This window comes from Megalobrama amblycephala, linkage group LG10, assembly GCF_018812025.1.
Source record: "Megalobrama amblycephala isolate DHTTF-2021 linkage group LG10, ASM1881202v1, whole genome shotgun sequence".
Lineage (NCBI taxonomy): Eukaryota > Metazoa > Chordata > Actinopteri > Cypriniformes > Xenocyprididae > Megalobrama > Megalobrama amblycephala.
This window is the reverse complement of record NC_063053.1, coordinates 33,439,999-33,454,953: the sequence shown is the minus strand read 5'-3', so window position 1 is coordinate 33,454,953 and position 14,955 is coordinate 33,439,999. Positions and strand designations below refer to the sequence as shown.

The 14,955-nt window shown below is 36.5% G+C and overlaps 1 protein-coding gene across 10 annotated transcripts in view; it reads right to left on the bottom strand.

The window, feature by feature from the left end:
• Positions 1 to 2,026: 2,026 nt before the first annotated feature.
• The window catches only part of micu1 (mitochondrial calcium uptake 1), a 110,538-nt gene continuing 97,609 nt past the window's right edge, over positions 2,027 to 14,955 (bottom strand). For all 10 annotated transcript variants that reach the window (XM_048205817.1, XM_048205819.1, XM_048205820.1 and 7 more), the window contains 4 exons: positions 14,775 to 14,912; positions 11,806 to 11,914; positions 4,469 to 4,558; positions 2,027 to 2,773 (listed from right to left, as the gene is read on the bottom strand). In XM_048205817.1, the coding sequence (XP_048061774.1) occupies positions 2,610 to 2,773; positions 4,469 to 4,558; positions 11,806 to 11,914; positions 14,775 to 14,912 (501 nt within the window). In that variant the 3' untranslated portion in view covers positions 2,027 to 2,609. The remainder of the gene's footprint in view (positions 2,774 to 4,468; positions 4,559 to 11,805; positions 11,915 to 14,774; positions 14,913 to 14,955) is intronic.

Genomic DNA, 14,955 nt, shown 5'->3' with positions numbered 1-14,955 from the left:
TATATCGTTTATTGCCCAGCCATGGCAACCAACTTTACTTATTAAATTTTAATATTTATCTAATAGAATTGACTGTTAATGAGATATAGGCCTATCAAATAACATATTTACTTTAAAACATCAAATAGTAGAAATGCAACATTAATTATGTGTATGAATTAATAAACACTTGTATCTTTATACAAATACAGTGATCAATAAATTGTTGTTCATTGTTAGTTCATGTTTCACTGTGCAAAGGGTTAGTTCACCCAAAAATGAAAATTCTGTCATTAATTACTCACCCTCATGTCGTTCCAAACCCGCAAGTCCTTCGTTCATCTTCAGAACACAAATGAAGATATTTTTGATGAAATTCGAGAGTTTTTTTTTTATCTCCTACGCAGTTGACGCAGTGCAGCGCTTCTGTGTTACATCCGAACGGCGGCTCGGTATTGGCCGACACTGTTCATGTGAGCAGCACGACGCATGCGTGTGATGATGACGCAGGAGTCGTCCAATACAGAGTCGGCATTCTGCAAATGTGTCTTCAATGTAAAACTGCATAGGAGAATGACAGGATAGAGAGGAAATTGTTGAATAAAGTCGTTAATTTTCTTTTGTTTTTGCACCCAAAAATTATTCTCGTCACTTCATAACATTAAGGTTGAACCACTCTAGTCACTTCTCTGGACCTTGAATGTGGTAATTTTGTTGCTTTCTATGGGAGATTACAAAAAAAAACAAAAAAAAAAACAGATTTCATCAAAAATATCTTAATTTGTGTTCTGAAGATGAATGTTTTAGACTGACATGAGGATGAGTAATTAATGACAGAAATTTCATTTTTGGGTGAACTAACCCTTTAACTAGTGTTTATTGAACCATAATGTAACCGCTTTTCATACTGTTAGTTGTCAGTGTTTTTGATTCCAAAATCACCCCTTTAACTGCTAGTTGATCACACTAGTTATTTATTTTTTTACAGTCTTAACTTGGAGTCAGCTGCTAAAACTCTGCCACTAAGAACAAAGGCTTAAACTTTTTGAAGTTGAATGTTAGTTTTGAAAACTTATTGCTGACCTTTTTTTTTTTCTCACTTCTTTGCGTTACTTCCCTAAACGCTTCATTAATGAAGTGTGAAAGCCAACGGACACATCTGCAGGATGCTGCATTAATGCAACAGAAAGCACAGAAAGAGTCAACCCCCAGATCTCTTTATCTAACCAGTTCTGCTGTAACTTTAATACGTTTGGGTTTTAAAAAAAATTTTTTATCAGAGATCTATGACAGATAGTGACTTGAGGAGTTTAATGTGTGATGATGAAAGAGGCTCATGGGTATGTCCTTACATTAGCTCAGAGTAGGGCTGTTAGTTATTCAGGAGGGGCACATGCTAATTCACCTCAGATAAATTTAATGCTGCCCTGGGGGGGTGTTTCTAAAACACTACTCATACTTCAGCAACACGAAATTAAATAATATGCTGCTTAAAACCACACACGCCTCACTTTCACCTCTAAGTGTCTGCTTGAATTATGGCTTTTATTCATAAAAATAAAAATATGCAGTCAGCTGAACTGAGATTTTTATAGTTTCATGGGTCTGCATTAGGTTCTAACAGTGAAATATTTACCCATTAGATCTTTGAACGCAAAATAGTTCCAGTAGCAAATATACATTTTTATTTTATTATTTTGTCCTCTAAATACATTGTGTATTCGAACTTAAATTCTGATTGAATGAGCCACATTCAAAGTCATTGTAAAATGCTGATAAACACACGTTAGCATATGTTATATTAAGTTACATAAGCAGCCTACAGCTAATGAAGTATAATTCATATATTTATTGACTAATTATCATGCATAAAGTGTTTAGTGAACATTGGTGTGTGAGGGGTGTTCTTGGACAACAATTTTTGTGTGTCCAAGTATTAGTGTATGTATGTAAGACACCGTCTACTTTTTTTGATCGTTGGAAGAATTTAAGCCATAAGCCATCCTCAAACCCACTTATATTAGTAAATAACACAAACACACCATAATTTCAGTAAAATGTTTTAATAATATAATTCTTTCAGCATCGCTCTTACAAAGTCATTCAACAATGAGATTTTCAAAATAACGCGGTTTATAGTACAATGGAAACTGCTTCTTGTCAGCTGGATGACACTAATTCAGTCTATAGTGGAGACTGGGACACATGGACACCTTTGAGAACAGGAGTGCAAAATAGGGAGCTTTTTGCTTAATAAGTAATGAGTGTTTAAAAAGTCAAAGTTGAATATATCATATGAATTATCTGAGTCCCAACATTCATTTCAGATAGGAACTCCTGGCACTCGAGGATGACCTCTCACTGTTGTTTTCACATGCCAGTTACATTCTAGTGTATGTAGAATTGTGCATCCAACTCCAAAACTTGCAAATAGCAAGAAATAAATAAAAGATAGCAAGCTCTGTCTGGATGTTGAGAAGAGTTGCAGGTGGTCACAGAAGGGCCGAATGCACGAGCAGTAGTCATTGTAGCATGCGTGTTATCAGATGTGCCTTCCAAAGGAGTTTGTCCTTTAATGATTAATTATACCCCATATGGAGCTCAACATGAGGGGATGGCCGTCTCAGCAGTTACTGCTGTTTCGGCATGGCAAAGTCCCAGGCAGTATCCTGGGCGCACTTCCACATGGCGCGCACCAGCCGGGTGAAACCCATATCCTTGGGCTTCTCCAGCCCACGCATCAGCCGCTGTTTCATGATGGCAATAAACTCCTTATTACTCAGCTCCCCATTTCCTAAAAGAAAAAGAGCGAATGAAATAGAGTGTGAGAGAGAAATATGATGGGTAATTATCACCGTCAGTGGCACCCAACACCATATGCTTATCAACCCTCAGCAGAATTCAAAAGTACTGATTCAGCGGGTCCGGCGTAATTGTACTTGTACTTGTAAAATTGCTTCCATACCACAATATGATACCGTACAACTAATTTACAACATTTGTTGTATAAATACCACCACACAAAGAAACACAAACAGATCCAGATTGGAGATATTTCATGATTAAAGACAAACAAAAATACATCCAGAAATAAAAATAAAAATGAGTTCGCAAAACCTAAAACTATAAATATGCAGTAAAATATCAATGAAAACTCAAAATTAAATAGAAGTTATTTAAGTTTATGCTCCAATTCTCACTATTAACTAGTTATTGCTAGGATATTGGCTGTTCATTAGTACTTATAAAGCACATAATAATGCCTTATTCTGCATCACCTTATTCTACATCTCTTAACTCTACCCAATTCCTACCCAATAGTTAGTAGTTAATAGTTATAGTGAGAATTGGACCCTAATGTGACCAAGTTTTTGTAATCTGACAGTGTCAAGACTGACTTTAGACTATCGGTATATTCCATAATATAACAAAACACAACAAACCAAAACACAAAACAAAACAAAAACACAAAACAAAATCAAACAATACAAAAAGCAAAACAACAAATCAAAAACAAAACAAAGCACAAAAACAAACAAAATGAAAGCACAAAACCGAACACAAAACAAAACAAAAATTCAAAACAAAAAACAACACAACAAACCAAAGCACAAAAACAAAAAAATGCAAAAACAAAAAAATGAAAAAACAAAACCGAACACAAAACAAAAGCAAAACAAAGTCAAACACAAAACATAACAAAACAAGAAAAAAATAGCCAAAACCAAACCAAACACAAAACAAAAGCAAAAATTCAAAAGCAAAAACAACACAACAAACCAAAGCACAAAAACAAACAAAAATTCAAAAGCAAAACACAAAACAAAACAAAAATTCAAAACAAAAAACAACACAACAAACCAAAGCACAAAAACAAACAAAATGAAAAAAACAAAACCAAACACAAAACAAAAGCAAAACAAAGTCAAACACAAAACATAAAACAAGAAAAAAAAATAGCCAAAACCAAACACAAAACAAAAGCAAAACACAAACCTAAGAACAAAAACAAAATGAAAGCACAAAAGCAAAACATAACAAAACTATACAAAACCAAACACAAAAAAACAAACAGATTGCCAGGTCTCCACAACAAAACTAGCCCAATAGGTTGGAGCAACCTTTAACCCGCTAGGGAAAAAATAAATCAACCCACGGCAACAATTTAAATGGACTTGGCTACACTAAAACCAAAACAAAACACCCAATTTGATAAGAAGTGGTCATTTGACAAAATACAAGCAAAAATAACTATTTATGAACAATTAAAACTAACAAACTGAAAATCAAAACAGTGATATGATATAATGACTGATATGATTGTTATATTTAAAACATTAAAGACTAAATAATGCATTTTGTTTCTATAATGCTGAGGTGATTAAACAGTGTGATGTTACTACAAAAGTAGGAATCAGTACCTGTCCTCAGTCTTAAACAATGATATAGCTGCAATTCAAAGATGAACCTTATAAACACACAAACTCACCATCACAGTCGAACAGCGCAAACACCACATCACACACATGGTCGGACAGCTCTACCTTGGCCACAGTGCGGGCGACCTGCTTCATGGTGGCTGTAGAGAGAGAGAGAGACAAAACAAAAAGAGTACAGTGATGAATGAAGAGAGAACCGAAGCTTTTACAGTCAGTGTGTCTGAGCTTGATTACTGGGTATTGGGTGGTGTCTTGGTGGGCTTGATCAATACTGGACTCAGCATTCATTCCCTGCTGAGGACATCTCACCAAATATGAAAGATGGATCGAAACAGAAGAGGAGGGTGAACTGACTGCACGATGAAGCTGATGTCTAGTAGACAGAGGTGTGTAGTATGTTCACCCCCAATTAATGTCATTTAGAGATTTTTTGCGGAAGGATCAGGTTACATTGCATTTGTCATTATTTACTCACATCATAATATGATAATTACTAAGACTGTCAAGAATTACTATTAACACATAATTAAATAAAAAATACTCCACCCTCCAAAGTCGGCAAATATGAATCTAGCAAAATGACTGACAGACAGCATTTCTTATCCAACCCTTTTTGACCTTTTTTTTTTTTTTTTTTTTGCTGTTGACAGTCTAGCGCTGTCACTGAGACAGGAGTGATATCTCATGACACCCATTTCAATGATATCTGTCAGGAAGTAGGGACATTTTTGCTCTGTTCCAGAACCTGACCTGCCTTCATAAGCAGCATTTTAAGGCATAATAAGCGGTTTCCATCCACCTATTTTTATGCGCATTTAGGGATATTGTATAAAAAAATGTGCATAAATTCTAAAAATGCGTATAAATAATGTATGCACTCAATAGAGGCGGATAAATGTTTTATCCGCCAAGACGACATGCACATAAACTACGATTGAAACACATATACCGAATAAATCCCTCGATGTGCAACAAAAAACTCAAATGACTTTGGATTGCTTGTTTTGAAATGCCTGAGCCAAAATATGTCATCAGAATGATTTGGTTTAATTCTCTCCCAGAAGCATTTTATAAACACCAGCATCCGAACGCAAGATAATGTGACAGCCTCCTGCTCCTGGGGACCCTCTGTCCTGCATAGTTTAGTTCGTACCTGCTTTAACACACCTGCATGTGATTTTTTTGCCTGTTGAAGACTTCTGGATTATTTTATTATTATTAAACCTTTATTTAACCAGGAAATAAAACTCTTGAGATTTAAAATCTCTTTTACAAGAGGGTCCTGGCCAAGACAGGCAGCACATTTAGTTGAACATATAACAAATACATTCATTTACATATACAGAAATACACAAAATCACTCAAAAACAATTACAATCAAATGACTCAGAAATTAGATCCTTTAAAATACCCTTAAAATCATTTAGTGATACCAACTCTTTTAATTTTAGTCAATTAATCAATCAGACACCCTACTATTATGAACACTTCTGTTCATAATTATGAAATGTGTTGTTTTGCACATCCCTAGTAGTTAGGGTGACCATATTTCTCATGGTAGAATACGGGACGGTGAGCAAAGGGTTGCCAATATGACCATTTTATTTTTAATATGAGAAATTTTATTTCACAATAATTATTGTTACAACCCGAATTCCGGAAAAGTTGGGACGTTTTTTTTAAATTTGAATAAAATGAAAACTAAAAAGACTTTAAAATCACGAGTCAATATTTTATTCACAATAGAACATAGATAACATAACAAATGTTTAAAGGAAGATATTTTACACTTTTAAATGAGCTCATTTAAAATTTGATGCCTGCTACAGGTCTCAAAAAAGTTGCACAGGGGGCAACAAATGACTGAAAAAGCAAGAAATTTTGAAAAGATTCAGCTGGGAGAACATCTAGCAACTAATTAAGTTAATTGATATCAGTCTGTAACATGATTAGCTATAAAAGGGATGTCTTAGAAAGGGATGTCTGAGTCTCTCAGAAGTAAAGATGGGCAATCTGTAAAAGAGTGCATAAAAAGATTGTGGAATACTTTAAAAACAATGTTCCTCAGCATCAAATTGCAAAGGCTTTGCAAATCTCATCATCTACAGTGCATAACATCATCAAAAGATTCAGAGAAACTGGAGAAATCTCTGTGCGTAAGGGACAAAGCCGAAGACCTTTATTGGATGCCTGTGGTCTTCGGGCCCTCAGACGACACTGCATCACTCATCGACATGATTGTGTCACTGACATTACTAAACGGGCCCAGGAATACTTCCAGAAACCACTGTCGGTAAACACAATCCGCCGTGCCATCTGCAGATGCCAACTAAAGCTCTATTATATTAGCCATATGTGAACATGGTCCAGAAGCGCCGTCGTGTCCTGTGAGCCAAGGCTCATTTAAAATGGACTGTTTCAAAGTGGAAAAGTGTTCTATGGTCAGACGAGACTACATTTTTTACATTCTTATTGGAAATCACAGACGCTGTGTCCTCCAGGCTAATGAGGAGGGAGACCTTCCAGTGCGTCATCAGCGTTCAGTTCAAAAGCCAGTATCTCTGATGGTCTGGGGGTGCATAAGTGCATATGGTATGGGCAGCTTGCATGTTTTGGAAGGCACTATAAATGCTGAAAGGTTTATAAAGGTTTTAGAGCAACATATGCTCCCCTCCAGACGATGTTTATTTCAGGGAAGGTCTTGTGTATTTCAGCAGGACAATGCAAAACCACATCCTTCAGCCCGGGTGCTGAATTGGACTGCCTGCAGTCCAGATCTTTCACCTATAGAGAACATTAGGTGCATCATTAAACGAAAAATACGTCAAAGATGACCATGAACTCTTCAGCAGCTGGAAGCCTATATCAGACAAGAATGGGACCAAATTCTAACACCAAAACTCCAGAAACTCATAACCTTGATGCCCAGATGTCTTCAAACTGTATTGAAAAGAAGAGGAGATGCTACACCATGGTAAACATGCCCCCGTCCCAACTATTTTGAGACCTGTAGCAGGAATCAAATTTGAAATTAGCTCATTTAGTGGATAAAAGTGTACAATTTCTCCCTTTAAACATTTGTTATGTTATCTATGTTCTATTATGAAGAAAATGTGATTTGAAAGTCTTTTGGTTTTCATTTTATTAAAATTGAAAAAAACGTCCCAACTTTTCTGGAATTGAAGTTGATTTACAAACAATGCGACAAATACAATAGAGATACAAATTAAATAAACTTGTTTTTCAGATAGAGTAAGTTTATTTACCATGTATACATTTATTTAACATATACTGTTGTTTGATTAACATTAATGACAAACAAATATTTAATTAGGCTACTGTCCCTTTAAGACCGAATTCATGGATGTAATATTCTGACACATCTGATTTTCACCCACCTGTTTACGTCCATTTAAGCCATAACTGACTGTATTTAAGAGAGATACTCCACACGACGGACATTTTGGCAACTATGTGTGCATTTGACCATTCAGGCGCAATGAGAACTGAGAGAACTGGCACACGTGAGACAGAGCACTTCTGGTGTGTGTCATTCAACGTGATTCCACCTATCCCGCCTTCACTAACGGCAAGTTAATCGATAATGAATTGTGATTGGATGGTAATTTTGTTCTATGATGAATTTGATTGGGCTATTCTTAATCAAAGACTACAGGCGTTTCTCAATGTCAAGGAAGGATCCTTGGAAGCCAGAATTTCGAGGATGCTACATCATCCGTCGAAGGACTGTTCCAATGTCGAGGATCCTCTGAATTTCAAACAAGGACTGAGTCCTTTGTTCGAAAAATATCCCATATACAGGAAAGGATGCATATGTGTAGCCTTCGCGCTCTTCGTGCTCTCAAATCACCCACGCGCAGCTTTGCGATCTTGTTCAAAAAATTAAAAAAAAAAATAAAAATGTCGGACGTTAGCAGGCAATATGCTTTCAAATGTAAGTATATTTATGTTACCAAACATTTGTTATAACTGTAGGAAATATGTCAGATAAATAAAGTTTAAGGTTTAAATGCCAGTACAAATTACTACCGTATTGATATTATAAATTATACAAATACAAATTACGTTATTGATGGCTAACTGCACCGGACTGTCATTTAACAATTGTTAGCTTGGTTGCCATCACTGGCATTTCTTTTACCTTTTCACTGACGTAATGACGCAATGATGTGCACTTGCTAGTCTGTTCCATTTACATGTTCTCCGAATGCTAAAGAGGAGCCTCGCCTAGCCTCTGAAGGAAGTGACTTGGAAGGACCAGTCCTGCCAAGGAAGTATCCTTGACATTGAGAAACACCTTACTTCTACTTGATCTATCAGTCATAATGAAATTTTAGGAAAGATGAAATACGGGAAAAAACATTTTTTTCTTAAGTCGGGACAGTAAAATAAACCTGAAATATGGGACTGTCCCAGGAAAAACAGGAAGTCTGGTCACCCTACTAGTAGTGGAATAGTGAGAAAATGGCCTGTTGGGAACATAAAAGAAGGTCATTAGTGGACCCAGGACTAAGGAACGTGAGGGAGAAACTAGACAAGCCAAAAGGCATCCATCACAATTGGTCAGACAGTGGCCGGCCTTCCAGACAGCCTTGAGATCAAACTACAGAAGAGAAAAGAGCGATTCCGAAGATGACAAGCTGATAAAAATCCTCTTTTGTCTTCATAAGGATCAGTAATTCAGAGTATCTGAGAGTCAGGGGCTAGAGATCAGAAAAATGAAAGAGAGGTTATCGAGAGACAGAGTATCATTCTGCACGAGAGGAATCAATCCTGAGATAAGGACTGTGAGGAAGAGTGCGGGTGTATGAAGGGAAGTGCCACATGTGAAGAGCAGACACAGGGGCCACTGCAGTACTGGATGTTTACAAAAGTCAGCATTACTGGTGTTATTGTGCAATATTCATTCGTGCATATATTTTTTTTTTTTTTTTTAATGACCTCATCCATCATTATATATATATATATATATATTTATTTATTAGGACAGTAGTAGTGACAGGAAGTGACAGAAACCCTGGCTCTAACCAGTGTTTCTTTGTTATTTGTCAATGTTTTTTCCTTATTTGATAAGCTGCTTCACTGAAATATGTTACATGGTATCAACTTCGGAAGCAAATATCAGTAGCAACTTCTGCTTCATGCCAACATTAATGGTGTTTGCTACTCTAAGGCCAGCATTCTCTTCTCATACTTAAAGAAATAGTTTTAAAAGATTTTAAATGAAAATTCTGTCAGATAGAAATTTTAAGTGATAAAACAGAATTTGCAACAGATCTTTTCATCGATACTGTGAAGTACAGCCGAGTGTAACATTATCAAAAAAGACTATAGACTGAACATGTAATGCACATGTGCATGACGTCATCGTTTTCACAGATTCACATTTTTTTTTGTTTACATGGAGACTGTTTTCAAAAACTTGCACTTTGAAACCCATTTTCAAAAGTTTGCATTTTCAGGCCACCAAAACACTGTTGTTGTGTAAACGAACGGCCAAAACTCATACGTTTTTGTATTTTTTTAGTTGAAAATGGTGTCGTGTAAACGGCCCCTCAATACAGACAATTCTTAATTAAAGTTACAAAAGTCATTCAGTAAAGAGCAGTGAGTGATTTCTTTGTCCTTAACACTATTAACACTAAAAACACAGCAGCAGGTTTATTAAGCTGCTGTCCCTTTAAGACCGAACGCATCCAATATACTGGTACACATGCGTTGTATTTCTCAACTGTTTACGTTCTCTTAAGTCATAACCAATTGTTTACTAGGATACTCGCAAAGGCAGGGATTTTTACATAATTTTGTGTGAATCTGTCAGTTCATGCGCAAGAGACCGTGAAAGAGAATTCAATGCAGTATTGAAACGCAGTCTGAGAGGCAGCTTTCTGTGTGCACTTTGAATGTTTGCGCACAATAAACTTCTTGTCCTGTTAACATCCTGTAATAATGTAGGGAACCACTCATTATACATAAATCACTTAACAGTTCAAGTTTTTACTTACATCTAAGATTTTGTTTTAATCCAAATGACGCATTTGTGCTGAGTGAACGATCAGCAATCATGAGCATGCAACAGAACGCTAAAGTTAGTAATATGTGCCTCGTTTTACCTTCTTTGCTATTGCCATATCCATTGTCTGTGAAAAAGGGATGAGCTCGACAAGCTTGCATGTCTGTGCTGCTGCACGCTCAATACGCTCCACGTGTTTCACTTATCAGCTCGCGCACAGCAGTACCAATACTGGAACCAGTGCATCCCTATCCATTGGTATCAGTAATTTCAACTCAGACTTCGACTTTTGACTTTTAACCAAAGTCCCTTTAAGACAAGTCATTTCACTCGGCGGCCATCTTTGAAACGCCTCTCGGGCATTCGAGTGCAGCTCCTATCTCTTTGAATGGGGAAACATCAAATTCTCCAAAGCTGTTTGCCAAGCTTTCGATTAAATTTAATATTCGAAATCACCAATGAAATCTGACAACAACTGTCTCATAAATTGAGTTTCTAAATGCTTAAATCATGACTAAAAACTGAATTTTCAGGCTGGATCAAGCTAATGCGCATGCGCAGTCCTAAATGCGTGTCTCTTGTGCCTCATTTCGGAGGCGCACGTCTGACTGTTTCTAAAGGAACCGGAGCTTCTAACGGCTGCTGCAGTGACACGATAACTTTACTAGTTGGCGATTGGCTCTTATTTTGAAGGCGGGACTTATTCCGCCATATTGCGCGCTGCACTTTCTCCTATTCATAATAATACGAGTGACGCGTCTTGTGTTCTTCTGTAGTATTTGTTTTAACCCAGAACATGCTAGCAACCACCTAACAACATCATATCAACATGTTATCATCATGGCAGGTAGTATTACACAAACTGTAAGGGCTGTAATCATGAAGAGAAATCAAATAGAGTGCAAAGAACCAGACAGTGAGTGCAGTTTAATGGAAAGGACAACTAATGATACTTTAGAGACTTTTTGCATTGCCTGAAAATGTCTAGGCAATGTGTGCATTTGAAGAGTCAGTGAGAAAGAGGATTATTAAAGTACTGCTGGGAAGAGCACCAGCTGCAGTGAAATGGGACGCATCTGGCTGAGCGGCTCTGCTAATGGTGGGAGTGAGCGAGGGGGAGGAGACCAGGATGAGGTGATGCAATATGGAAATTACACACGGGAATTTTTGCATTGCAAAGTTAGTCTTGTAGTAAACTCCAACTGATTAATTTACACACAAAACTGGAAATCTCAAGCTGCATTTGATTGCTTGACTGCAACACTTCAGTCAACTTCTGTTCGCTTCCAAACTAAAGGATTACAAGGAATTGGTTGAGGGATCACGGATTTTTGAGCGCGTGTACGTTCGTACCTTTATCTATAGAAGCGCCCGCCATGTGGTAGAAACTCAGTGCGGTGTCGACATCATTGACGTTCTTCAGGAAGGTAAAGAAGTTCTCCACTTCCTCAAACGTGATACCCTGTGTGTGAGAGAAATTAGAGTATGCCAAAATGGTTCCCATGACTAAAGCAATTCATTACATTGAATTCTTTTATGACAAATCTGGTCATACAGCTCAGTTAATAAAGACCGTTGAGAGAGTGAACTGAAAGTGTAATGACATTAGCTCTCTCAGATAGAGCTGGAAAAAAACATGTTGTTTGCAATGAGCACAGAGCCTGTAAATATAGTTTTAATAACCTCTTCACAAGAGGATAAAATTACAGAACGAGAGCATTTGAGAGACACATAAACATAAAACAGCTCTACAGAGAGAAAGCCCTTCATACTCCAGCGGAGTGATCTCATGCAAATGTACGTATGATGAAACAACAAACATACTGCGAAACATTTCAGTGAGTATGAGACATTAAAACTCTGCATCCCAATGCATTTACCAAGTATTCAGCTCTGATCTAAAAATCTGGCTATGGGGGTTAATTATATCAAATTATCCATGTGACTGTGTTGATCCATTTACCTCTGTGACCAGCTAAAGACAGTGACTAACAAGAAAAATTCAAACTTGATCAGTGAACACAAGCAGAAGCTCAACCCAACCTGAATAACGCACAAGAACAAACCTCTCTCAGAAGCTCAAACATGCTGCGCAACCAATGAGGTTCATTCTTGTGTGTTACGCAGCACGTTTAAGCTTCTGGAAGAGGTTTGATGTGTTATTCAGGTTCAGTTGAGCTTCTGCTTATGTTCGCTGATCAGTGTTTACATGTGAATAAAGCGAGCGATCGATTCTCTTCAGAAAATTTGAACTAAACCGCTCGTTTCATATGGATTAGTTTGAAGCGTCAAAGTGGCAGTTGCAAAGGCAAAATTTTCATTTTGGGGTGAATTAAAGGATTAGTCCACTTTCAAATAAAATTTTCCTGATAATTTACTCACCCCCATGTCATCCAAGATGTCCATGTCCTTCTTTCTTCAGTCAAAAATAAATTAAGGTTTTTGATGAAAACATTCCAGGATTATTCTCCTTATTGTGGACTTCAATGGACTCCCCAACGGTTGAAGGTCAAAATTACAGTTTCAGTGCAGCTTCAAAGGGCTTTAAATGATACCAGACGAGGAATAATGGTCTTATCTAGAGAAACGATCTGTCATTTTAGAAAAAAATGTAAATGTATATGCTTTATATAAACAGATGATCGCCTTCCAAGTGGTTCCGCCAAAACCACACTTTCATATTCTTCAAAAAGCTTACGCTGTATGTCCTACGCCTTCCCTATTCTACAGCATAAACTTTTTGAAGAACACGAAAGTGTGACGATCTTGGAAGGCGATCATTTGTTTATATAAAGCACATACATTAAATTTTTTTTCCGAAAATGACAGATCGTTTCGCTAGATAAGACCCTTATTCCTCGTCTGGTATCGTTTAAAGCCCTTTGAAGCTGCACTGAAACTGTCATTTTGACCTTCAACCGTTTGGAGGCCATTGAATTCCACTATAAGGAGAATAATCCTGGAATGTTTTCATCAAAAACCTTAATTTCTTTTCTTTTAAGAAAGAAGGACATGGACATTTTGGATGACATGGGGGTGAGTAAATTATCAGGAAAATTTTATTTGAAAGTGAACTAATCCTTTAACCCTTTAACACTGACATAAAAAAATAAAAACAGCACTACTGACCTCTGATGCAAATTAATTTAATATAATGAGGAATTAAACTTTCCTTTAAGTGGTGTGAAGGTCGTTGACTACTATTAAAAAAAAATAAAAAAAATAATAAATAAATAAATAAATAAATTATATAAATTATATATATATATATATACACACTATAAAAACATTGTAACTTTCTGAACTCCAAATTATGGAAGAAATAAAGTCTGAAATATGCCATTAAAAAAGTCACAGTCACCTTTTTTTAATGGTGAGTTTATAACTCACAATTTAGATTTTATTTCTCGTAATATTGGGTGATATAAACCCACAATTGCGAGAAAAAAAGTCAGCTGCCATACCAAACTCTCAAAGTCCAGACAAAAGTGTTTTTAAGGGGGCATTGAACGGCTGGACAGAAAAGGAATGGAACAGCATACAGGGGTCTGGAAGCATGTTTTTAAATGTTACTTTAATTAGACAAGTTATTTTTAACTTTAGACGCATCAACATGGAAGGACGTTCAAAAAAAAAAAAACATCATAAAGGATGACATAATGCCCAAACACTACTGTCTGAATGTGTTTGGCTGTAGTGGTTGTGATTTAAACTGGATGAATATAAAAACGTCATTTTTCAGAGAATTGTTCTTTGAAAGAGATTCATACTTTTCTGCATTAAATGTATCAAAAATGACAGTTTACGTTGAAAATATATTTTCATCAAAGAATCCTTTCCAGTTTCCCCAAAAATACTAAGCAGCACAATAATAAGATAATAATAAGACATTTTATTAGTATATCAGAATGATTTCTGAAGGATCATGTGACAACTGAAGACTGGAGTAACAGAAATCATAGAAATAAATTACAATTTAATATATATTCAAATAGAAAACAGCTATTTTAAATTGTTGTAATATTTTTCAAAATGACAGTTTTTACTATTAATATTTTTGATCAAATAATTTCCAAATTTTTAATTGGCTGTAATTTTGTTGATTTTTTTCTTCTCTCAGCAGGGACAGAGAAATGACATCATACCAGGTTAGGAAGTGTTTTCACTTTAAAAAGAGAACAGGAAAAAGAGAAAATGGCAGAACACAGACACTCAGCCACATTGATAGTTGGAGAAGAGAGTGAGGACTCACTGTGCTCTTCTTTCAGTGACAGTTCACAAACACACACACACACACTTTTTCAGACTGGCGGCTCGCCCACCTGAGCATCCTTGAACATTCTTTTGAGGCTCTTCTGCATCAGTTTGAGTTTGCGGGACTGAACTCCACTGTAGGCCAGCAGCATCCCTCCAAACTGCTTCTCTGTGATCCTGCCGTCCACCGGATCATTCCTCTCAAACTACACACACACACACACAAACACACAAAGAGGGAATGCTGAG